Here is a 24,792-nt window from a genome sequence, read left to right as displayed (position 1 = left end):
TCTGCGGAGTCGCCCTTCCGGCACAGCAGGTGGCCGGAACCAGCGTGCACGGTCTCGGCCAACTTCCACATCTGGCACAGTCATCGCCTTGCATGATATTAGTGATGGTGCTACTTCGATGGCAACGACCCATCGGCTACAAGATGCCGTCCACCACAAACATAAAAAGAAAAAAGACTCCACCTTGTTCCTGGCATGCAGGGCGGATGGATTGGTGCGTAGGCGCAATACGCGAGCTTTGCGCCGCCTTCCACGCTCGCAACTGAACCGTACGCACACGCCGGATCCTCCACTGGTTCCCAAGGATGACTTCGTGGAGATGCCACGGATCATGCCCCTTCCATCGCCACCAGAACCAAACCACAGCCAAGGCACCACTAACAAAGATGTTGAATGTTATATTTGCACGAATGAAAAAACCAAGCACTGCACGAAGTACAACAAATGGTAAAGTAGAGACTTCGGCAGCAGCATCACCTCCAACAGTCCAAGGTGAACCAGTGTGACCCCAAATCTCCACAGCTGAACCGGCTTGAGGACCAGCCCATTCTTGAGGCGGTCACCCATTAGACTGGACTTATAACGCTGTTCATACGTTCAAAAAGTCAAACACTTCTGTATTATAACCTGTTGTTGTTTATTGTTCCAGATATCATCTGACCGGACCAATGTTCAAGTTTTTTTTTTCTCTCGCATCCAAGTTTTGTTATGGTACAACCTTGTTAGTGTGACGCACCCGACATCGCCCCATGTAAATAGTTACGTCATATACACACGCTGTACACAACACACACACACACTCTTAGATGCACTCACGACACAATTATATTTATAACCACGTAGGCACATATCTTTGTAAAAAGGGGTGATGTCATGATATTCAAACACACACATCATGATAGACACACCAACAGACAAATCAGAACACACAACACCACAACCAATGACAGAAAGATATAAAAGCACAGACACGACCCCCGGTGGTCAGTATTAGCTGCAGAGGAGGACCAGGACAGATCTGCTACCAAACACACTCAGGGAGACAGCATGTGCAGAGTATCCAGAACGAACTGTATTATAAGAGTTAAAATAAAATAGAGTTGTACCACATACAACTGTGTTGGCTCATCTGTGCACCAGAGCACCCAACACCACAGGGTGGAGGTATTGACTTTGGGCAGGGTGCTCTTTCCAAGAGCCGGTGCAGACTCACTGGGCCGAATGGCCTCCTTCTGCACTGTAAATTCAATGATAATCTATGATTAATCTAGGACAAAGGTTCGGCACAACATCGTGGGCCGAAGGGCCTGTTCTGTGCTGTATTTTTCTATGTTCTATGTTCTAATGGAGCCATCAGGCATACGTATGACATAGGATCTGGGCACGGCCTGTTGAACAACGACAGCCGGAGCAGACCATCCGGTATCCTGATCCTGACCGTATCAGCCGGGGATAGCACGTCCAGATCGGTGGCATGTGCATCATAGCCCTGTTTCTGGCTGACGCGAAGTTGCTGCATCTTCTGCAGCACGGGGAGGTGATCAAGGTTGGGCAGGTGTATGGCTAGAAGCGTCGTCCGCAGGTCCCTGTTCATCAGCAGTTGAGCTGGCGACATTCCAGTGGACAAGCGAGTAGCTCGGTACGCAAGTAGTGCAAGGTGTATGTCGGAAGTGGAGTCCGAGGCCTTGCGGATGAGCTGCTTAACGATGTGCACCCCTTTTTCGACTTTGCCATTGGACTGCGGATAGTGCGGACCGGAGGTGACATGCCTGAAATTGTAGCATTTGGCAAATGTGGACCATTCTCGACTGTGGAAGCAGGGGCCATTGTCGCTCCCAAACAAAGAACAAAGAACAAAGAAATGTACAGCACAGGAACAGGCCCTTCGGCCCTCCAAGCCCGTGCTGACCATACTGCCCGACTAAACTACAATCTTCTACACTTCCTGGGTCTGTATCCTTCTATTCCCATCCTATTCATATATTTGTCAAGATGCCCCTTAAATGTCCCTATCGTCCCTGCTTCCACTACCTCCTCCGGTAGTGAGTTCCAGGCACCCACTACCCTCTGCGTAAAAAACTTGCCTCGTACATCTACTCTAAACCTTGCCCCTCTCACCTTATGCTGTTCGGGATGCCATGCCATGAGAATGTCTCTACACGCTTTGTTGACGGTCCATGAGGTGAGGTCTGGCAGCTTCAGCACCTCAGGATACTTCGAAAAGTAATTGATGATTAAGATATAGTCGCGACCATTCGCGTGGAATAGGTCAATGCCAACCTTGGACAACGGAGAGGTCTCTAGGTCATGTGGTTGGAGCGTCTCCTTGCTCTGCGCTGGTTGGAACCTCTGACAGGTTTCGCAGTTCAGGACCATGTCCGTGATGTCCTGGTTGATGCCAGGCCAGTAGACAGCTTGCCGGGCCCTCTGCACTTTTCTACGCCCAGATGTCCCTCATGAATCTGCCGCAGCACCATGCTCTGGAGACGTAGCGGGATGACTATTCTGTCCAGCTTGAGCAGGATGACGTTGATCAGCGTCAGGTCATCCTTGACGTTGTAGAATTGAGGGCATTGCCCTTTCTGCCAGCCATTGCTGAGTTTGTGGATGACTCGCTGTAACAGGGGATCTTTGGCCGTATCATCTCGGATGAGAACGATCTTCTCATCTGTTGCCGGAAGAGTGCTTGCGCACAGTTGTACCTGCAATTCAATGTGCTGGATGATCTCCAGTTCACTGGATGAGCTGACTGAGCGGGACAATGCATCGGCGATGATGAGCTCCTTGCCAGATGTGTACACCAAATGGAAATCATACCTCTTGAGTTTGAGCAGAATTCTCTGCAAACGAGGCGTCATTTCGTTCAGGTCCTTTTGGATGATGTGGACCAGAGGCCTATGATCCGTCTCAACAGTAAATGTTGGCAAGCCGTAGACATAATCATGAAATTTGAGGATGCCAGTGAGAAGACCGAAACACTCCTTCTCAATCTGCGCATATCTGGTCTCAGTGGGTGTCATTGCCCATGACGCGTACGCTACTGGTACCCAGGATGACGTGTCGTCTCTTTGAAGCAACACCGCCCCAATGCCACCCTGATCGCATCTGTGGATAAAAGAATGCAAGGACGGGTGCAGTGGTGAGTTTGGCTTTCAGCTCCAGCCACTCTGTTGGTGCTCTGCCTTCCACTCAAAGGTGGTTGATTATTTCACCAGGTTGCGTAGGGCCGTGGTGTGTGTGGCCAAATTCGGGATGAACTTGCCAAGGAAATTGACCATTCCCAGGAAGCACAGTACTGCCTTCTTGTCCTCGGGTACTTTCATTGCCTCGATGGCTTTAATGTTGTCTGTGTCCGGGCGCACACCGTGCTGCAAAATCTGATCGCCCAGGAACTTCAGCGTGGATGTCCCAAAACAGCACTTGGATCTGTTTAGCTTGAGGCCATGCTCATGGATGCGTCAGAATACTTTCTTGAGTCGCGACACATGTTCCTCTGGGGTTGTGAACCAGATTATGATATCGTCAACGTAGACACAAACCCCTTCTATTCCCTCCATCATCTGTTCCATGATGCGATGGAAAATCTCTGATGCCGCAATGATGCCAAATGGCATTCGGTTGTAGCAGAATCTGTCAAAAGGCGTGTTGAAGGTGTAGAGTCTTCTGCTGGATTCTTCAAGTTGGATTTGCCAAAATCCTTGGATGCGTCCAATTTTGTGAAGAAGCGCGCGTGTGCCATCTCACTTGTGATTTCTTCCCTCTTCGGGATGGGGTAATGTTCCCGCATAATGTTTTTCTTTAGATCCTTGGGGTCAATGCAGATGTGTAGGTCCCCCGAAGGCTTCTTTGTGCACACCATCGAGCTGACCCAGTCGGTTAATTCAGTGACCTTGGAGATGATGCCTTTTTGTTGTAGACTTGTGAGCTCTGCCTTCAGGCGCTCTCTCAGTGGAGCAGGGACATGTTGTGGTGCGTGGACCACTGGCTTGGCATCAGGCCGCAGTAGAATCTTGTACTCGTACGGCAGCATGCCCATCCCGCTAAATACATCTGGGTACTGGGTTAGGATGTCGTCGATGCTGGCCTGAAGATCCGAATGGGACGGCGTTGTGGTGTAGACCCTTTGAATGAGGTTCAGTTGCTTGCAGGCGTGCGCACCTAGCAGGGATGCCCTGTCTGGTTTAACAATCTTGAAGCGTAAGCCTGCTTGTGTGTGTCGGCTGGACACCTGCAGATGGCAGGACCCCAGTGCCTTGATTGCGTTTCCATTGTAGTCCAGGAGTTTGCAAGCAGCTGGAAGGATTGTGAGGGGGCTTCTTGATTCTCTTGAAGTCCTGCGAAATCAGGTTGGCGGAGGCACTTGTGTCCAGTTTGACCTGGATGGGGCAGTGGTTGACCTTCATCACTGCATGCCATTCGTCCTCGGAATCCATGGCCAGGATTGATTGGACTCGCGATGTGTCCAGTGTGGCGTATTCGCACTTCGTAATAAAGCCCAGTCGGTAAGTGTTGTCCAGGTATTCATCATCTGGATCCGTCGCACTGCCTGCATCAGAGTCATGCATTCGGTGTTGCACACTTCTGATGCGCCGCTGTCGGAATTGGGAGCGCTGGCTCCTGACTGGTGGTGCAGATCTGCACAGGGCTGCATAGTGGTTTGCTTTCCCATTGTTTAAACAGCGTTTGCCATCTTCTGCTTGAAGATGTAGCGCTTGAAGATTTTGTTGGTGTCCACCTCGCAGTGGCTGTCGAATTTGTCCAGGATGGTTGGGTACTTTGTTTTGTCCTGCCTTCGGAAAAGTGAAAGGAGTTGAAGATCTCTATCGCATGGTCACGCGCAGTGGTGAGTAAAAGAGCTATCTTCCGAGCATCAGTCGCGCCATTGCGGTCGGATGCTTCCACATACAGTTGAAATTTCTGCTTGAATGATCGCCAGTTGGCACTAAGATTGCCGGTGGTCCTGAGCTGATGAGGAGCCTGAATCTTGTCCATTGTGCCTGTATTCAGTAGCTGGTTTTCACGGATCTTCCTGAGTTGAACCAAATAGATTGAACAGTCACTCCTGGTAACATGTTATGTTATGCCTATAACACAGGCTGCTACTTGATGCAGTCTTAACTAAAGGATGCTCCAGACTCTGAAATTAGTTCAACGTGTTTATTGAACTATTAACATAGTTCTCAAATGAGTTAAACTCTCTGCTAATCTAACTGTAGTAACTCAGCCTAACTGTACCAGCTTGCTCTAAGCCACGTGCTGGGGTGTGATGCTGCTGATCAACCCTGTCTAACTCTCTAGATGTCTGTCTGTGGAAAAAGGCAGGGTGTGAGTGCCTCATCCCTTTTATAGTGTTTATGTCATGCCCCCTTGTGGTGATGCCACCTCTGAGTGTCCTGACTGCCCATTGGTTGTGTCCTATTCTGAGTGCTCATTGGTTGCATGTTTGCATATCATGACAGCCTGTTCTGGTCCACTGAGGGAGAATTCAGAATGTCCAATTCATCTAACAGCACGTCTTTCGGGACTTGTGGGAAGAAACCAGAGCACCCGGAGGAAACCCATGCAGGCACGGGGAGAATTTACAGAATCCGCAAATAGTGGCCCAAGCCGGGAATCGAACCCGGGTCCCGGGCGCTGTAAAGCAACAGTGCTAACCACTGTTACCGTGCCGCACATACAAATCACACCATACAGGTGCCAGGCAGTGACCATCTTAAAAAAGAGGACCTAACCATCTTCTTTACCATTGCTAAATCCCCCACGATCAACACCTTTGGGCTTACCTTCGACCATAACCTAAACTGGGCCAGCCATATAAATACTATGGCTGTAAGAGTGGGTCAGAGACTGGGAATTCTGAAAGAGTAACTCACCTCCTGACTCCCCAGAGCCTGTCTCCCATCACTAAGACAGAAGTCAGAAGTGTGAGGGAATACTCTCCACTTGCCTGCATGAGTGCAGCTCCAAAACAAGATGTTTGACACCATCCAGGATAAAGCAGCCTGCTTGATCGGCACTCCATTCTCCAACCCAGACATTCACTCGGTCCATCACCAGATGCACTGCAGGTACTCACCATGACCATTACCAACTGGAAGGAGAAGAACAACAAAAGCATGGGATCAGCACCACCAATAAATTGCCCTCCAAACCACGTACCTGCTGACTTCGAACCATATCACCATTCCTTCTCTGTTGCTGGGTAAAATCCTGGAACCTCCCTTCCTCACAACACTATGCCTATACCACATGAACTCCAGTTCAACAAGGCGTCTCACCACTACCTTCACAAGGGCAATTAGGGATGGGCAACAAATGCTGGCCTTAACAGTGATGCCAATATTCTGTGAAAGAATATAAAAAATAACAATGCCATGCAGCCAAACACCTCCGAATTTCTTTTGAACCCTGCAATGCCCCAAACACCTTGTCCGGCCTCTAGTCTTGGATGACCCACAACTTTCTCCAACTAATCATTGGGTAAAGCAAAGCTTTCATATTTGTCTCACACCACACACATTCTACCCTTGTCACCGACTCCAACCCATTCACTAACTACCAGCCTGGGCTGATCCAGCCTGTTTTCAATCTCAGTGTCTGTTCAACCCAAGCTGTGTTTCCAACCCCATACGCTCTCTTTGACCCACTGCTAACAGCCCTACTTTCAGACACTTAGGTCCCACACACTGACATTCCTTACTGAAATCTCTCCGCCTCTTTTGAAATGCTTTTTGCTTTCACATTCTTACCGATAAATCCTGACTAAATTTTTTAGAAGTTGCAAGTATGAATATTCAAGTTGACTCCAGATAATAACTGCAAGACATATTTCAATTTTCTTCACCAGGTTTCTCCCTGGCTGCCAGCCTGATTGACAAGGTGCCAGTTAGTGGAGTGGGAAAGCACTAATCATAGAATTTACAGTGCAGAAGGAGGCCATTTGGCCCATCGAGTCTGCACCGGCTCTTGGAAAGAGCACCATACCCAAGCCTATACCCCCACCCTATCCCCATAACCCAGTAACCCCACCCAACACTAAGGGCAATTTTGGACACTAAGGGCAATTTAGCATGGCCAATCCACCTAACCTGCACATCTTTGGACTGTGGGAGGAAACCGGAGCACCCGGAGGAAACCCACGCACACACGGGGCGGATGTGCAGACTCCGCACAGACAGCGACCCAAGCCGGGAATCGAACCTGGGACCCTGGAGCTGTGAAGCAATTGTGCTAACCACTATGCTACCGTGCTGCCCACTAAGTACAGCTGAAGACCAGAGTGTTGGTTGGGAGGGAGGGAGAGATCACGAGAGGGTTTCCTCCTAATTGGGGGTAGAGATTGTGGGGATGGAGAAGGAGAGATTGCAGAGAGACATCAAAACTTGGAGACTGGGGAAGTCCAAGATTTCTGAGGGGAGTTCAGGGGTTGTTGGAATTTGGGGATTGAACATGCTCTTCCAGGCTCACGAGCAGTGCTGTAAATGGATTCAACCATTTCAACTGCAGGTTTTCTGAATCCCAGGAAAACCATTGAAATGTGTAAAATATGAAACATCTCATTAAATTCATTTACCAATTAAACCACCACCTTAAATTCACCTGCTACTTGCCCCATATCCATTGCGGCCCTAGCCAAGCTGTTCGAGCATATCTGCAGCACTGGCGTTAACCTGGCAATGTGGAAAATTGTCCGGGTCTTGTCCACTAAAACCAGGCCAAATTTAACCTGGTTACTGCCTATCATCAACAAAGCGATGGAAGATGTTGTTGACAGTGCTATCAAATGGTACTTACACAGCAATAACCTGCTCACTGACGGCCTGTTTGGGTTCTGCCAGGGCCACTCAGCTCCTGACCCCATTACAGCCGTGCTCCACATGGACAAAAGAACTGATCTTAAGAGGAGGTGAGAGTGACTGCCCTCGACATCAAGACAGCATTTGACTGAGTGTGGCATTAAGAGCCCTAGCAAAACAGAAGTTAATGGGAATCGGGGAGGGGAAACTCTCCACTGGTTGGAGGCATACCTGACACAAAGGAAGATGTTTGTGGTTCTTGGAGGTCTATCATCTCAGTCCCAGGATATTGCTGCAGGAGTACCCCAGGGTAATGTCCTAGACCCAACCATCTTAAGCTGCTTCATCATTGATTGTTCAATGTTCAGCACAATTTGCGACGCCTCAGATACCGAAGTAGTCTGTGTCCATATACAGTAATGCCATGACAATGTCAGGCTTAGGCTGACAAGTGGCAAGTAACATTTGCATCACATGGCAATAACCATCTCCAACAAGAGAAAATGTGTCCATCTCCCTGCTATCAAATTTCTGGGGCATAACATTGACCAGAAACTGGACTGGACTATACATACCATGGCTGGAAGAGTGGTTTAGAGGCTGAGAATTCTGTAGCAAGTAACTTATCTCCTGACTTCCCAAACCCTTCCCAATCTACAAGGCACAAGTCAGGGGTGTGATGGAATACTCTTCACTTGCCTAAATGAGTGAAGCACCAACAATACTCAAGACACTCGATACTATCCAATACAAAGCACAGTGGCAACAGTGTGTCTCATTACAAGATGCAGTGCAATAACTCACCAGAGCTCTCTCGACAGCACCTTCCAAACCTGTGACTTCTGCCACTTAGAGGGACAAGGGTAGCAGATACATGTGAACAGCACTCTGTAGGTTCCCGTACCAGCAACACACCATTCTGACTTGGAGCTATATCATTGCTCCTTCACTGTCACTGGGTCAAAATCCTGGAACTCCCTTCCCAACAGCACAACGGGTTTACCTACACAACATGGACTGCAGCAGTTGAAGAAGGCAGCTCCTCCCAAGGGCAATTAGGGAATGGTAATAAGTTCTGGCCTTGCCAGCAATGGGCACACCCATTGACAAATATATTTAACAAAAACAGGAGGACAGGTTGAGGTTGGGATTTGAATTTTGAATTCTCACCTGACTCAAACCCAGACATTGATGGCTTTCAAATTACCTACCAAGTATCTCTTGGACTTCTGATTATTCACAGATCCATTATATATCCTGTTTCCTGTCTGCTACCACCACAGGTGGTCACCGACAGTATCCTGAATTCCATCTTGAATGACCACATCCTGGAACAATGCCAACAGCTCTCATTCTCTCTGTTGTTGCAGAATGTGGCCAATTGCTGCTCGTTTGGAGAAATTCTTTGCCTGGGTCTGTACTTAAGGACTTGAGGACTTTGGGTCTGTACTTAATGGAGTTCAGAAGGATGAGAGGGGATCTTATTGAAACTTACAAGATACAAAGAGGCCTGGATAGAGTGAACGTGGATAGGATGTTTCCACTAGTAGGATAACCTTGAACCCCAGGGTACAGCCTCAGACTGAATGGATGATCCTTTAAAACTGAGATAAGGAGGAATTTCTTCAGCAATAAAATCTTGCTTCTGCTTCTTCAATTGTCACAGGTCCTACCTACATCGCCACGACTTCCACCATGGCTATCCCGATCACAAGGCTGACCAGGAATCTCTCCCTGTCTCACTGCCTGTTATTGACATGTGTTCAAAGGATTTACAAGTTGATACTCAACTTGTTTGGCCACATTATGTACACATTTCTTAGCCATGAAGTCCTGGAGTGGGACTTGAACGCGGAGCTTCTAGCTGAGAGGCAGGGGCATTTCCCATAGTGCCAGAAGACCAATAAAACCTTTATGGGCAGGTTAAAAAAAATGGTGGCACTGTCCCTTTCTTTCGTACCCTCGGGTATGCTTCCTCTCCTGACCTTGGTTAAATTCCTCGCTTCCAGATCATTTTAACCTGCCACTTTAAAAATCCCGCAGGCCCAGAAGTAAGCTTCCAATAAAAGTCATAAATAGTACTGGGTGCCCATCCTCACTGTGAAAAATATGGGATCAGAGCGGGTTGACAGCAGCAGGTAGAAATGCTGTTGTTACACAGAGAGTGGTGAATCTGTGGAACTCTTTGCCGCAGAAGGCTGTGGAGGCCAAATCACTAAGTGCCTTTAAGACAGAATTAGATAGGTTCGTGATTAATAAGGGGATCAGGGGTTATGGGGAGAAGGCAGGTGAATGGGGATGAGAAAAATATCAGCCATGATTGACTGGCGGAGCAGACTCGATGGGCCGAATGGCCTAATTCTGCTCCTATGTCTTAAGGTCTTATGGAGTAAGGACACGGGCAGCAGAGTTTTGGGTGACTTCGAATTTATAGAGAATTGAATGCAGAAGGCCAGTTAAGAGTATGTTGCAGTAATCATGTCTAGAGGTGACAGGCAGATGATCATTTCAGCTGCAGATGAGCTGAAGCAGGTGCACAGTCAGGCCGTGTTACAGAGGGTGGAGACACAGTCTTAGTCGAATCTCAGATATGAGGTCAAAAGCTTATCTCAGCATCAAGTATCACCCCAAGAGCAAGACCGAGAAATATGCTGCAAGCAGTTATATGCTAATAGCACTGAGTAATTTGTTATTTTTATTTTTGTGCAGAGCATTTGCTAAAAGTATGTTATTATTTCTCAGAATTGATGCGAACATTTGCATATGCTGATGTAGTACCTTAGTAGAAAACAGAGATTCACAATTTTTTATGTCTTGTTCCATGAATGGGAATTACATATTGTTCAATCTCACTGTTGAAAACTGCCGAATTTACAGTTATTATTTCAGTTATATTGGCTTATTCTTAAATTCTTTTTGCGGAAAGTATTGGCGCCAACTTTCTTCACCCACCAAAGCTGGAGGATGCAGCATCTTGTCACTGAGCCTTGACCTTGCCACCAAATACTGTTATGATGCTCCATTTTCTGTTCATAAAGGTGTTTCTGTGTGGAATGTGTGGACCTACTGGTTGGACCAGGCGCTGCACAGGCAGCTATTAAAGAAGACCCCTGGAACTGTTACATGTGCAATCATAAAGGAATCTTTGGACTGTTAAGGCGGAGAGAGGATTGGCCAGTTCGGCTCCAACACTTTTTTGCTAATAACCACGACCAAGAATTTGTGAGTATTATTTTCATGTGCTTTCGTTTCAGAGATACGCTAACATGTAATATAATTGAAATATTCCCAACAGTGACGATTTTCTTGAGGATGTGGGAGTTTGGAAGGTGGGTGGGAAAGCGAAGTCACCGGCGTTATTAATTGGGCAGGTTAAGATTGTCAGGGAGCTTCTCTGGTATCCCACCTCCATATCCTCCTTCACCACCACTGGGCCCCTCCCCCACAGTCACTAATTGGGTGGCAGACCCATCTCTCGGGTCATTTTGATCCAGATCCCATGAAAATCCCACTTCTCATTCTGGAGATGGAGGTGACAACCAGAACTACACACAGTATTCCAGCTGTGGCCTAACCAGTGTTTTATACAGCTCGCATCATAACCTCCAGTTGGCTAATAAAGGCCGCCTTTTATATGCATTTTAACCATCTTATCTACCTGTCCTGTTGCCTTTAGGGACCTATGGACAGGTGCACCAAGGCCCCTCTGATCCCTTGTACTTCTTAGCATTCGGCCATTCATTGTATATTCACTTGCCTCTTTAGTCTCACTTTTCAGGGTTGAATTCCATTTGTCACTATTCTGTCCATCTAACCAGCCCATGTATATCATGCTGTTATCTAAGGCTTTCCTCCTCACTATTTACCACACCACCAATTTTTGTTTCATCTGCGAACTTACTGATCAGATCTCCTACATTCACATCCAGACTATTTTGTACACTACAAACAATAAGGGAACAGAACTGATCTGGGAACACCACTGCACATAGGTGCTCTCAGTCACAAAAACAATCTTTGACCATTACCCTTTACCTTCTGCCTCACAGCCAATTTTGGATCCAATTTGCCAAATTGCCCTGTATCTCATGGGCTCTTACCTTCTTGACCAGTCTCCCATGCAAGACCTTGTCAAAAGCTGTCCTGAAGTCCATGTAGACTACATCAAATGCACTGCCCTCATCTACACACCTAGTCACCTCCTCAAAAAATTCAATCAAATTTGTAATACACAATCTCCCTTTGACAAGGCCATGCTGACTATCCTTGAGTAATCTTTGCTTCTCCAAATGGAGATTAGTTCTATCCCTACCACTTGAAGTTAGACTCATTGGCCTGTAATTTTCTGGTTTATCCCTGCCACACTTCTTGAATAATGGTACAGCATCAGCTTTCCTCCCGTCCTCTGGCACCTCTCCTGTGACCAGAGAAGATTTGAAAATTATTGTCAGAACCTCTGCAATCTCCTTCCTTGCCTCCCAAAGCAGACTGGAATACATCTCATCTGGGCCTGGGTATTTATCCACCTCTAAGCCCGCTAAAATCATTGATACTTCCTCCCTCTCTATGTTAATTTGTTTAAGTCCATCACAGTCCCCGTCCCTGATTTCTATACCTACATCGTCCTTCTCCATAGTGAACACAGATGCAAAGTATTTATTTTAAACCTCATCTATGTCTTCCGGCTCCACATACACATTGCCATGTTGGTCCCTAATGGGCCCTACTCTTTCTCTGGTCATCTTCTTGCTCTTAATATACTTATAAAACACCTTTAGATTTTCCTTTATTTTACCCGCCAGGTTTTTTCATACCCTCTCTTCGATCTCCTAATTTCTTTTTCAAGTAACCCCCTGCACTTTCTATTTTCCTCTAGGGCTTCCGCTGTTTTGAACACTCATCTGCCATCAGCCTCCCATATTTCGCCCTTGACATCCAGGGTTCTCTGGACTTGTTGCTCCCATCCTTCACCTTTACAGAAACATATTGGCCCTGTACATTCAATATTTCCTTTTTGAATGTACCCTACTGCTCTAACGTAGATTTTCCTACAAGTAGTTGTTCCCAGTTGAATTTGGTCGTCTCCCAATAAAATTGGACTTTCCCCAATTCAGAACCTTTATTTCAGGTCCATCTTTGTCCTATTCCATAACTTCCTTAAATCCTACTGAGTTATGGTCATTGTTACCAAAATGCTCCCCAGTGAAACTCCTACCACTTTGTCTGGCTTCATTCCCTAAAAGTAGGTCCAGCATCACTCCGTCTCTTGTAGAACATTCTATGTACTGGTATAAAAAGCTCTCCTGGATGCATTTTAAGAATTTGACCCCCTCTAAGCTTTTCACACTTTGACTATGCCAGTTAATATTGGGGAAGTTGAAATCCCCTACTATTATAACCCTATTATTTTACATTTCTCTGAGATTTCCCTACATATCTGCCCTTCTATCTCTCCCTAATTGTTTGGGGACCTGTAGTACATGCCCAGCAATGTAAGAAGTCTTACAACACCAGGTTAAAATCCAACAGGTTTGTTTGGAATCACTAGCTTTTGGAGCGCAGCTCCTTCATCAGGACTCACCTGATGAAGGAGCTGCCCTCCAAAAGCTTGTGATTCCAAACAAACCTGTTGGACTTTAACCTGGTATTGTAAGACTTCTTACTGTGCCCACCCCAGTCCAACATCGGCATCTCCACATCATGATTTCCAGCAATGTGATTGCCCCCTTTCTGTTTCTAAGTTCTCATTTGAGGATCCTTTCAAGATAGCATCCCTCCTTACTGCATTAATTGACTCCTTGATCAATATTGCAACACTACCTCTACATTTACACCACCACCCCCATCCCCCTATCCCGCCTAAAGAGTCTATACCTCGGAATATTGAGCTGCCAGTCGTGCCCCTCCTTTAACCATGTTTCTATGATAGCAATAATACATTCCCATGTGTTAATCAACACCATAAACTCACCTGCCTTACTCGCAAGACTCCTTGCATTAAAATAAATGGCATCCAGCTTTGCCGTATTGCTCCCTTGTGCCTTAAATTGTCTATAATCACTCTGGCTTCCTAACTGACCTGTTATTTCATCTATATTTGGCTGTACATCACCTTTTACACATCCACCATATATATCCCCCTGTCAAATTACTTTAAACCCCCTGCCCCCTCCAACAGCGCTAGCAAAATTCTCCACAGATAACTGTCGTTGTGTGTCGCAAAATCTGGCTGATGTGGCTGTCTGTGGCATTATGCGAAGCTGTGAAATTTGGGTGTGTGAGGATACGATGAATCATATAAATGTTACTTATGAGTCCTAATCAATAGAAATTACTGATAGGTGAGGATGGAAGTGTTAACTGAGCACTATTTGAGACTAGTGGTGCAGTTGGAAGGATATGCCATTCGAAAATATATCAACTGGCCTTAACCACTCGTGTGACATCATTGAAATTCTTGCGTCGAAGCCCTCAAGGCTTGACTCCTGACACTGACCTCCATTGCTATGTGTCCCCATTGCCTCTTGAATGTGTGTTTGCTGACACACAACATTTGCTTCACCGAGGGCTTCAGTGCAGCATCTGAAATCCTTTGAACCAACTCTCTTTGATGTTGTGTCATTCTTCATTGTTTCACAGGTCAGATTAATTTACTACATAACTCCCTTAAGCCTGCTGCAGTCAAATTCAGCTCCTCTTTAAGCAGGGCAGGTTAGCTTGAACTTGGCCCAGTGAGATTTTGGGCTCCTCCTGATGCATGGAGATAATCAACTATGATTTATACTGGCTATATGCAACAATCACTAAAATTAGTAGGCAGCAGGAAGTTTGCATGCTGTGCACTTTGCAATCAACAAACATGTATTAATCATGCATTGCGACCACAACACCAATTTTGAGGGACTATCCATTCACCCCCATCATCTTTTCCTAGCACCGTTAGTAGATGGCTTGTAGGGTTTATTGGTCTCTGTACACAGTGGGCAAGAATAAGAGTAAGCAATAAGAGGCACACAAGGAGGTTGCAAAAGGATATAGGCAGGTTATGTGAGTTGGTAAATATAAGTGAAGAAATGTGAAGTTATTCAAATCTATAGGAAAAATTGAATAGCAGTATTTCAAATTTTAAATAGTGCAAGACTCTCAAAAAAATCCAGGTAACATTTTACACAAATCACAGAAAATTAACATGTAAGTACAACAAAGAATCAGGAAAACATTTTAATCCATACTACAAAGGACTTGAAGTATAAGGATAAAGAATTCTTAGTGTAATTGTATCGGATCTTTGTGAGATGATGGTCGGGATTCTCCAGCCTCCCAGCCACGTGTTTCTCTGCGGCGGGATTTGGCGTGCTGTTCACTGGGGTCTCCCGCAAATGACCGGGGAATTCCAGCCTACATCTTGGAATACTGTGCGGTTTGGACTCCTTACCTAAGGAAGTATATACTTGCCTTCGAGATACTGCGATGAACACAAGAATTTCAAGCAGAAGTAGGCCATTCAGCCCTCGAGCCTGCTCCACCATTCAATCAGATCGGATCGTGGCCACAACTCATTTTTCCTCTCTGTCTCCATTACCCTTGTCGATCTAATATCTACATAACCTGACATTGAATATATTCAATGACCCAGCTTCCGCTGATCTCTGGGGAAGAGAACTCGACCGACTAATAACACGCTGAGAGAAAAAATTCTCCTTATCTTAGTCTTAAATGGGAGACCGCTAATTTTTAAATTGTGTCCCTAGTTCTAAACATCTCCACAAAGGGAAACATACACTCAACATCCACCCTGTCAGGTCCCTAAGGATCTTATACGTTTCAATAAGATCTCTTCTTCGTCTTCTAAACTCCAACAGGTATAGGTCCACTGCTCAACCTTTCCTCATAAGCTAACCCTTTCACCCTAGGAATCAGGGGCGGGATTCTCCGACCCCCCGCCGGGTCCGAGAATCGCCGGGGGGGGCGGCGTGAATCCCGCCCCCGCCGGGTGACAAATTCTCCGGCACTGGAGATTCGGCGGAGGCGGGAATCGCGCCGTGCCAGTCGGCAGGCCCCCCCCCCGGCGATTCTCTGGCCCGGATGGGCCGAAGTCCCACTGCTGCTATGCCGGTCCCACCGGCGTGAATTAAACCACCTCCCTTACCGGCGGGACCAGGCGGCGCGAGCGGGCCCCGGGATCCTGGGGGGGGTGCGGGGCGATCTGGCCCCGGGGGGTGCCCCCATGGTGGCCTGGCCCACGATCAGGACCCACCGATCCGCGGGAGGGCCTGTGCCATGGGGGCACTCTTTGGATGGGGGGCGTCAGCCATAGCCTCCGCGATGGCCTCCGTGGAGGTGACGCCCCCCCCCCCCTGCGCATGCGCGGGGATGACGTCAGCAGCCGCTGACGCTCCCACACATGCGCGGACTTTCGCCGGCCAGCGGAGTCCCTTCGGCCCCAGCTGCCTTGGCGCCAAAGGCCTTCCACGCCTGCCGGCGGGACGGTAACCACTCTGGCACGGGCCTAGCCCTTAAAGGTGAGGGCTTGGTCCCTAAAGGTGCGGAGAAAGGACTCTTTTCAGGGCCCCCAAGGTGCTGGTGCGGTTCCATCGGTTCGTCGATCGGGAGAGTGTGCTCAGGTGGGCCAAGAAGGAGAGGAGCAGCAGGTGGGAGAATGCGGAGGTTCGGATATATCAGGACTGGAGTACGGAGGTGGCGAAGAGGAGGGCCGGGTACAATCGAGCGAAGGCGGTGCTGCACAGGAAGGGAGTGAAGTTTGACATGTTGCAGCCGGCGCGACTGTGGGTTACCTACAAGGACCAGCACCATTATTTTGAGTCTCCGGAGGAGGCGTGGGCCTTTGTTCAGGCCGAGAAGCTGGACACAGACTGAGGGTCGGGATGGGCGATTGGGGACTGCGGTGGATATGTTATGCCTATTTTTGGTTCGGGGGGGCCTTTGCAATGGTAGGAAGCCTAGCTGGTAACAATGAGCTGGTAACAATGGTAACAATGCCTTTGCATTGTTTTGGGTTTCTTTTTCTCTGTGTTTTTCTCTTTCGGTTTGGGGAGGGTGGATGGGGCGGGTTGGGCACTGTTTTGGTTGGTCACGGGGCCTGATAGGTGGAGAGCGTGGGCATTTTTCCCGTGCCGAAGACTGGCGGGGGGGGAGGCGAGGATTGTTTCCCGCGCTTAGAACGGAGGGGGGAGGGGGAGAGCCTGTGGATGGGGAGCGGGAGAGGAGGGTGTGCCACACAATGGGAGGAGTCGAAGGGGAGGCGGGAGTCGCCGGGGTCAGCAGGAGCCAGCTGACTTGCGGAAGTGCAATGGGGGGAGTAAACCAGCTAGGATGGGTCCTAGCCGGGGTGGGGGGTGGGGGGGGGGGAATAGAGTTGCTGCTGCTAAGGTCAAGGAGGAGCTGGAGCGAGTGGGGGGGCTCCATAAGACCATAAGACATAGGAGCGGAAGTAAGGCCATTCGGCCCATCGAGTCCACTCCACCATTCAATCATGGCTGATTTCAACTCCAGGCGGGGTATGCCGCTATGGGGAACGGGCCGGGTGTGGGGTGCTGGCGCGTGGCTGGCCGAGGAGGGGTCATGGCTATTCGGCGGGGGAGGGGGGCGGGTAGCCCCCTGATCCGGCTGATAACCTGGAACGTAAGGGGACTGAATGGGCCGGTTAAGCGGGCCTGCGTGTTCGCGCACCTGAAGGGGCTCAAGGCGGATGTGGTTATGCTCCAGGAGACACACCTGAAGGTGGCAGACCAGGTAAGACTGAGGAAAAGGTGGGTAGGTCAGGTGTTTCACTCGGGGTTAGATGCCAAAAATCGAGGGGTGGCGATCTTGGTGGGAAAGAAGGTGTCATTCAAGGCGTCGAGCATTGTGGCAGATAATGGCGGTAGGTACATAATGGTAAGTGGTAAGTTGCAGGGAGAGAGGATGGTACTGGTCAATGTGTATGCTCCGAACTGGGACGATGCGAGTTTTATGCGGCCTATGTTGGGTCGGATCCCAGACTTGGAAGTGGGGGTCCTGATAATGGGGGGAGACTTTAACACGGTGTTGGATCCGGTACTGGATCGCTCCATGTCTAGGACGGGTAGGAAGCCGGCGGCAGCTAGAGTGCTGAGGGGATTTATGGACCAAATGGGAGGGGTGGACCCTTGGAGATTTGCAAGGCCGGGGGCTAGGTAATTTTCATTCTTCTCACATGTCCATAAGGCTTATTCTCGAATCGAGTTTTTCATTTTGAGTAGGGCGCTGATAGCGAGAGTAGAGGATACCGAGTATTCGGCAATAGCCATTTCGGACCACGCCCCGCATTGGGTGGACTTGGAGATGGGGGAGGAGAGGGACCAGCGCCCGCTGTGGCGCTTGGAGGTGGGGCTGTTGGCAGACGAGGAGGTGAGCGAGCGGGTCCGAGGAAGTATAGAGAGGTACTTGGAGACCAACGACAACGGGGAGGTCCGAGTGGGGATGGTATGGGAGGCACTGAAGGCGGTGGTGAGGGGAGAGCTGATCTCCATTAGGGCCCACAAGGAACGGAGGGAGCGGGGGGGAGAGGGAGAGGCTGGTGGGGGAGATGGTGAGGGTAGACAGGAGGTATGCGGAAGAGCCTGAGGAAGGATTGTTGAGGAAGAGGCGCAGCCTCCAGGCCGAATTCGACCTGGTGACCACCAGGAAGGCGGAAGTGCAGTGGAGGAAGGCCCAGGGGGTGGTCTACGAGTATGGGGAAACGGCAAGCCGGATGCTGGCGCATCAGCTTCGGAAGCGGGATGCAGCTAGGGAGATCGGGGGAGTTAAGGACAGGGGAAGGAGCATGGTGCGGAGTGGGGTTGGCATCAATGGGGTCTTCAGGGACTTCTACGAGGAATTGTACCGATCCGAGCCCCCACGGGAGGAGGGAGGGATGTGCCATTTCCTGGACCAATTGAGGTTTCCAAAGGCGGAAGAGGGACTGGTGGCGGGACTGGGGGCCCCGATTGGGCTGGAGGAGCTGATCAAAGGGATAGGAAGCATGCAGGCGGGGAAGGCACCGGGGCCGGACGGTTTCCCGGTCGAGTTCTATAAAAAATATATGGACCTGTTGGGCCCGCTGTTAGTTAGGACCTTCAATGAGGCAAGGGAGGGGGGGGCTTTGCCCCCGATGATGTCCCGGGCACTGATCTCCTTGATCCTGAAGCGGGACAAGGATCCCCTGCAATGTGGGTCTTACAGACCAATTTCCTTGTTAAATGTAGATGCCAAGGTGCTGGCGAAGGTCTTAGCCACGAGGATTGAGGATTGTGTGCCGCAGATCATCCATGAAGACCAGACGGGGTTTGTGAAGGGGAGACAGTTGAACGCGAATGTGTGGAGGTTTTTGAACGTTATCATGATGCCGGCGAGGGAGGGGAAGGCGGAAATAGTGGTGGCGATGGACGCTGAGAAAGCCTTCGATAGGGTAGAGTGGGGGTACCTGTGGGAGGTGCTGAAGAGGTTTGGGTTTGGGGAGGAGTTTGTCAGGTGGGTTAGGCTGTTGTATGAGGTCCCGATGGCGAGTGTGGCCACAAATAGGAGGAGGTCCGAGTACTTTCGGTTGCACCGAGGGACGAGACAGGGGTGTCCCCTGAGCCCCCTGCTCTTCGCGCTGGCGATTGAACCCCTGGCTATGGCACTGAGGGAGTCAAGGAACTGGAGGGGGTTGGTGTTGGGTGGGGAGGAGCATAGGGTGTCACTTTATGCGGACGACCAGTTGCTGTATGTGGCAGACCCGGTGGGAGGAATGCCAGAGGTAATGAGGATCCTTAGGGAATCCGGGGACTTTTCTGGGTAAAAGCTCAACATGGGAAAGAGCGAGCTGTTCATAGTTCAGCTAGGGGACCAGGAGAGGGGGATTGGCGAGCTCCCACTAAAAAGGGCGGAGAGGAGCTTCAGATATTTGGGGGTCCAGGTGGCCAGGAGCTGGGGGGCCCTGCATAGGCTTCACTTTACAAGGCTGGTGGAGCAAATGGAGGAGGAGTTCAAGAGGTGGGACGCGTTGCCGCTGTCCTTGGCGGGTACAAACAAGAACAAAGAACAAAGAACAAAGAAATGTACAGCACAGGAACAGGCCCTTCGGCCCTCCAAGCCCGCGCCGACCATACTGCCCGACTAAACTACAATCTTCTACACTTCCTGGGTCCGTATCCTTCTATTCCCATCCTATTCATATATTTGTCAAGATGCCCCTTAAATGTCCCTATCGTCCCTGCTTCCACTACCTCCTCCGGTAGAGAGTTCCAGGCACCCACTACCCTCTGCGTAAAAAACTTGCCTCGTACATCTACTCTAAACCTTGCCCCTCTCACCTTAAACCTATGCCCCCTAGTAATTGACCCCTCTACCCTGGGGAAAAGCCTCTGACTATCCACTCTGTCTATGCCCCTCATAATTTTGTAGACCTCTATCAGGTCGCCCCTCAACCTCCTTCGTTCCAGAGAGAACAAACCGAGTTTATTCAATCGCTCCTCATAGCTTATGCCCTCCATACCAGGCAACATTCTGGTAAATCTCTTCTGCACCCTCTCTAAAGCCTCCACATCCTTCTGGTAGTGTGGCGACCAGAATTGAACACTATACTCCAAGTGTGGCCTAACTAAGGTCCTATACAGCTGCAACATGACTTGCCAATTCTTATACTCAATGCCCCGTCCAATGAAGGCAAGCATGCCGCATGCCTTCTTGACTACCTTCTCCACCTGTGTTGCCCCTTTCAATGACCTGTGGACCTGTACTCCTAGATCTCTTTGACTTTCAATACTCTTGAGGGTTCTACCATTTACTGTATATTCCCTACCTGCATTAGCCCTTCCAAAATGCATTACCTCACATTTGTCCGGATTAAACTCCATCTGCCATCTCTCCGCCCAAGTCTCCAGACAATCTAAATCCTGCTGTATCCTCAGACAGTCCTCATCGCTATCCGCAATTCCACCAACCTTTGTGTCGTCTGCAAACTTACTAATCAGACCAGTTACATTTTCCTCCAAATCATTTATATATACTACAAACAGCAAAGGTCCCAGCACTGATCCCTGTGGAACACCACTGGTCACAGCCCTCCAATTAGAAAAGCATCCCTCCATTGCTACCCTCTGCCTTCTATGGCCTAGCCAGTTCTGAATCCACCTTGCCAGCTCACCCCTGATCCCGTGTGACTTCACCTTTTGTACTAGTCTACCATGAGGGACCTTGTCAAAGGCCTTACTGAAGTCCATGTAGACAACATCCACTGCCCTACCTGCATCAATCATCTTAGTGACCTCCTCGAAAAACTCTATCAAGTTAGTGAGACACGACCTCCCCTTCACAAAACCGTGCTGCCTCTCACTAATACGTCCATTTGCTTCCAAATGGGAGTAGATCCTGTCTCGAAGAATTCTCTCCAGTAATTTCCCTACCACTGAAGTAAGGCTCACCGGCCTGTAGTTCCCGGGATTATCCTTGCTACCCTTCTTAAACAGAGGAACAACATTGGCTATTCTCCAGTCCTCCGGGACATCCCCTGAAGACAGCGAGGATCCAAAGATTTCTGTCAAGGCCTCAGCAATTTCCTCTCCAGCCTCCTTCAGTATTCTGGGGTAGATCCCATCAGGCCCTGGGGACTTATCTACCTTAATATTTTTTAAGACACCCAACACCTCGTCTTTTTGGATCACAATGTGACCCAGGCTATCTACACCCCCTTCTCCAGACTCAACATCTACCAATTCCTTCTCTTTGGTGAATACTGATGCAAAGTATTCATTTAGTACCTCGCCCATTTCCTCTGGCTCCACACATAGATTCCCTTGCCTATCCTTCAGTGGGCCAACCCTTTCCCTGGCTACCCTCTTGCTTTTTATGTATGTGTAAAAAGCCTTGGGATTTTCCTTAACCCTATTTGCCAATGACTTTTCATGACCCCTTCTAGCCCTCCTGACTCCTTGCTTAAGTTCCTTCCTACTTTCCTTATATGCCAATATAAGGTAGAGTGGTAGAGTGCAGTCAATCAAAATGACGGTGCTCCCAAGGTTTTAGTTCCTGTTCCAGTGCCTCCCCGTGTTTATCCCGAAGGCTTTTTTCAGGCGGGTTAACAGGAGTATAATGGGGTTTGTGTGGGCGCGAGGGACTCCAAGGGTGAGAAGGGTGTTCCTGGAGCGGAGTAGAGATAGGGTGGGGCTGGCGCTGCCCAACCTCTGTGGGTACTACTGGGCCGCCAATGCGACGATGGTGCGCAAGTGGGTGATGGAGGGAGGGGGGCTGCATGGAAGAGGCTGGAGCCGGCGTCCTGTGTGGGTACGAATCTGGGGGCGCTGGCAACGGCGCCGCTGCCACTCCCTCCAAGGAGGTATACCATGAGCCTGGTGGTGGTGGCGGCCCTCAAAATTTGGGGGCAGTGGAGGCGGCATAGGGGGGAAGTTGGGGCCTCGGCGTGGACCCCATTACGGGGGAACCACCGGTTCGCCCCAGGAAGAACAGGTGGAGGGTTTTCGGGGTGGCACAGGGCAGGGATATGAAAGTTGGGGGACCTGTTTGTGGACGGGAAGTTCGCGAGCTTGGGTGAGCTGGAGGAAAAGTACGGGCTCCCCCCGGGGAACACCTTCAGGTACTTACAGGTAAGGGCCACACACAGTACAGGACAGGGTGCTCTCGGGGGGGTGGGTGGGAGTGGGGAAGATCTTGGAAACTTACCAGGTGATGCAGGAGGAGGAGGAGATGCCCTAGGGAGGGTGAATTCTTCCTCGTCGTGTGCGAGGCTCAGCCTCATACAGTTTAAGGTGCTGCACAGGGCACGCATGACCGGGACAAGGATGAGCCGGTTCTTTGGGGGTGAGGGCAGGTGTGTTAGGTGCTCAGGGAGCCCAGAAAATCAAACCCATATGTTCTGGGCATGCCCAGCGCTGGAGGAATTTTGGAAGGGCGTAGCGAGGACGGTGTCGAGGGTGGTAGGATCCAGGGTCAGACCGGGCTGGGGGCTCGCAATATTTGGGGGAATTCTGGCTTTAGCGTCCCTGGCATCCTGGCGAAGGATTCTCCTTCAGTGGAAAGATGCGAGGCCCCCAAGCGTGGAATCCTGGATCAGCGATATGGCAGGGTTCATTAAATTGGAGAGGGTGAAATTCGCCTTGAGAGGGTCGGTACAAGGGTTCTTTAGGCGGTGGCAACCGTTCTTAGACTTTCTGGCAGAACGATAGACATTGGTCAATGGCAGCAGCAGCTCGTGGGGGGGGGGTTTACTTTATTTTTGTTTATGTTATTTACACTGGAGGGTCTGAGGGGGTGTATACACCTGTTGTGTTAAGTCGGCGTGTTAATGTTAATTTATTATTTATGTACAGGGGGGGGGGGGTTTGGGGGGTTGCTTTTTTAGATTGTGTTTTGTAATTAACCCTGTTGGGTTCTTTTTTCTTTCTCATTTTGTTATTGATATTTTATGAAAACCTTTAATAAAAATTATTTTTTTTTAAAAAACGTTGCGGAGAAATCCGCACCTTTGGGGCAGCCCAACGCCAGAGTGGTTCACACCACTCCATCCCGCCGGGACCCCCCGCCCCGCCCAGTAGGGGAGAATCCCGCCCCAGGTGAGTGAACCTCCTCTGAACTGCTGCTAATGCAGTTAGAACCTTGCTTGATTAAGGAGACCAAACTGTACATAGTGCTCCAGGTGCGGTCTAACTAAGGCCCTGTACAGCTGCAGCAAGTTCCCTGTTATACTCCATCCCCTTGCAATAAATGATAACGTTCCATTTGTCTTCCAAATCATTTGTTGCACCTGCATACCAGGGGCGGGATTCTCCCCTACCCGGCGGGGCGAGTGGTCCCGGCAGGATGGAGAGGCGTGAACCACTCCAGCGTCTATCCACCCCAAAGGTGCGTATTTCTCCGCACCTTTCGGGGCCAAGCCCTCACCTTTAGGGGCTAGGCCCGCGCCGGAGTGGTTGCCGTCCGCCGGCTGGCATGGAAGGCCTTTGGCGCCACGGCTGCCGGGGCCGAAGGGATTCCGCCGGCCGGCAGAAGTCCGCGCATAGGTGGGAACATCAGTGGCTGCTGATGTCATCCCCGCGCATGCGCACGGGGGGGGTCATCTACGCGTCGGCCATCGCGGAGACCTACGCGGCTGACGTGTAGTAAAAGAGTGCCCCCACGGCACAGGCCCGCCCGCGGATCGGTGGGCCCCGATCGCGGGCCAGGCAACCGTGGGGGCACCCCCCGGGACCAGATCACCCCGCGTGCCCCCTCAGGAACCCGGAGCCCGCCCGCGCCGCCAGTCCCGCTGGTAAGAGAGGTAGATTTATTCCCGCCGGCGGGACTGGCATGAAAGAAGCGGGACATTGGCCCATCGCAGACTGGAGAATCGCCGGGGGGGGCCCGCCGACCGGCGCAGCGCGATTCCTGCCCCCACCGAATCTCTGGCAAGGAGAATTTGGCAGCCGGAGGGGGCGGGATTCATGCCGCCCCCCCGGCGATTCTCCGACCCGGCGAGGGGTCAGAGGATCCTGCCCCAGCTTTTTCAGATTTATGTACTAGTACGCCCGCATCCTTCTGTACTGTAGAATTCTGCACTCGCTTTCCATTCAAATAATTAATAATGTGCTTTTGTACTTTGCTGCCAAAGTGGAAAAGTTTCCCACATTTTACTCCATCTGCCAAATTCTTGGCCACTCATTTATCCTATCTTAGTCCCTTTGTAGATACCCTGGGCGCGATTCTCTCAAAGGGAGACAAAGTCCCGACGCCGGATTGAAAACATGAGTGTTTCGCTCCGAAATCGGAGCCCGCTCCCAGCCCTCTATTCTCCTGCCCCCGGGGGGCTAGGAGCGGGGTCTGGTATGTTACGCGCGCTAGGCCTTGGCGCCGCGTAGAAAGTAACGCCGCGGAAATGACGCGGCCGGCATCGCGTAAATGAGGTCACCCGCGCATGCGTAGTTGCCGTCCTCCCGAGGCCGCCCCGCAGGAAGATGGCGGATGGATCTTGCGGGGTGGCGGAGGAAAGGAGGTCCTCCTTTAG

At 50.0% G+C, this 24,792-nt stretch overlaps 1 protein-coding gene across 13 annotated transcripts in view; it reads left to right on the top strand.

Annotated features, from left to right (window-relative positions):
* The window catches only part of dnmt3ab (DNA (cytosine-5-)-methyltransferase 3 alpha b), an 846,991-nt gene that overhangs the window by 644,474 nt on the left and 177,725 nt on the right, over positions 1–24,792 (top strand). For all 13 annotated transcript variants that reach the window (XM_072498950.1, XM_072498942.1, XM_072498948.1 and 10 more), the window contains one exon: positions 10,835–11,018. In XM_072498950.1, the coding sequence (XP_072355051.1) occupies positions 10,835–11,018 (184 nt within the window). The remainder of the gene's footprint in view (positions 1–10,834; positions 11,019–24,792) is intronic.

Source organism: Scyliorhinus torazame, chromosome 4, assembly GCF_047496885.1.
Source record: "Scyliorhinus torazame isolate Kashiwa2021f chromosome 4, sScyTor2.1, whole genome shotgun sequence".
NCBI classification, from domain to species: Eukaryota; Metazoa; Chordata; class Chondrichthyes; order Carcharhiniformes; family Scyliorhinidae; genus Scyliorhinus; species Scyliorhinus torazame.
This window is presented reverse-complemented; position numbering and strand designations above follow the sequence as displayed.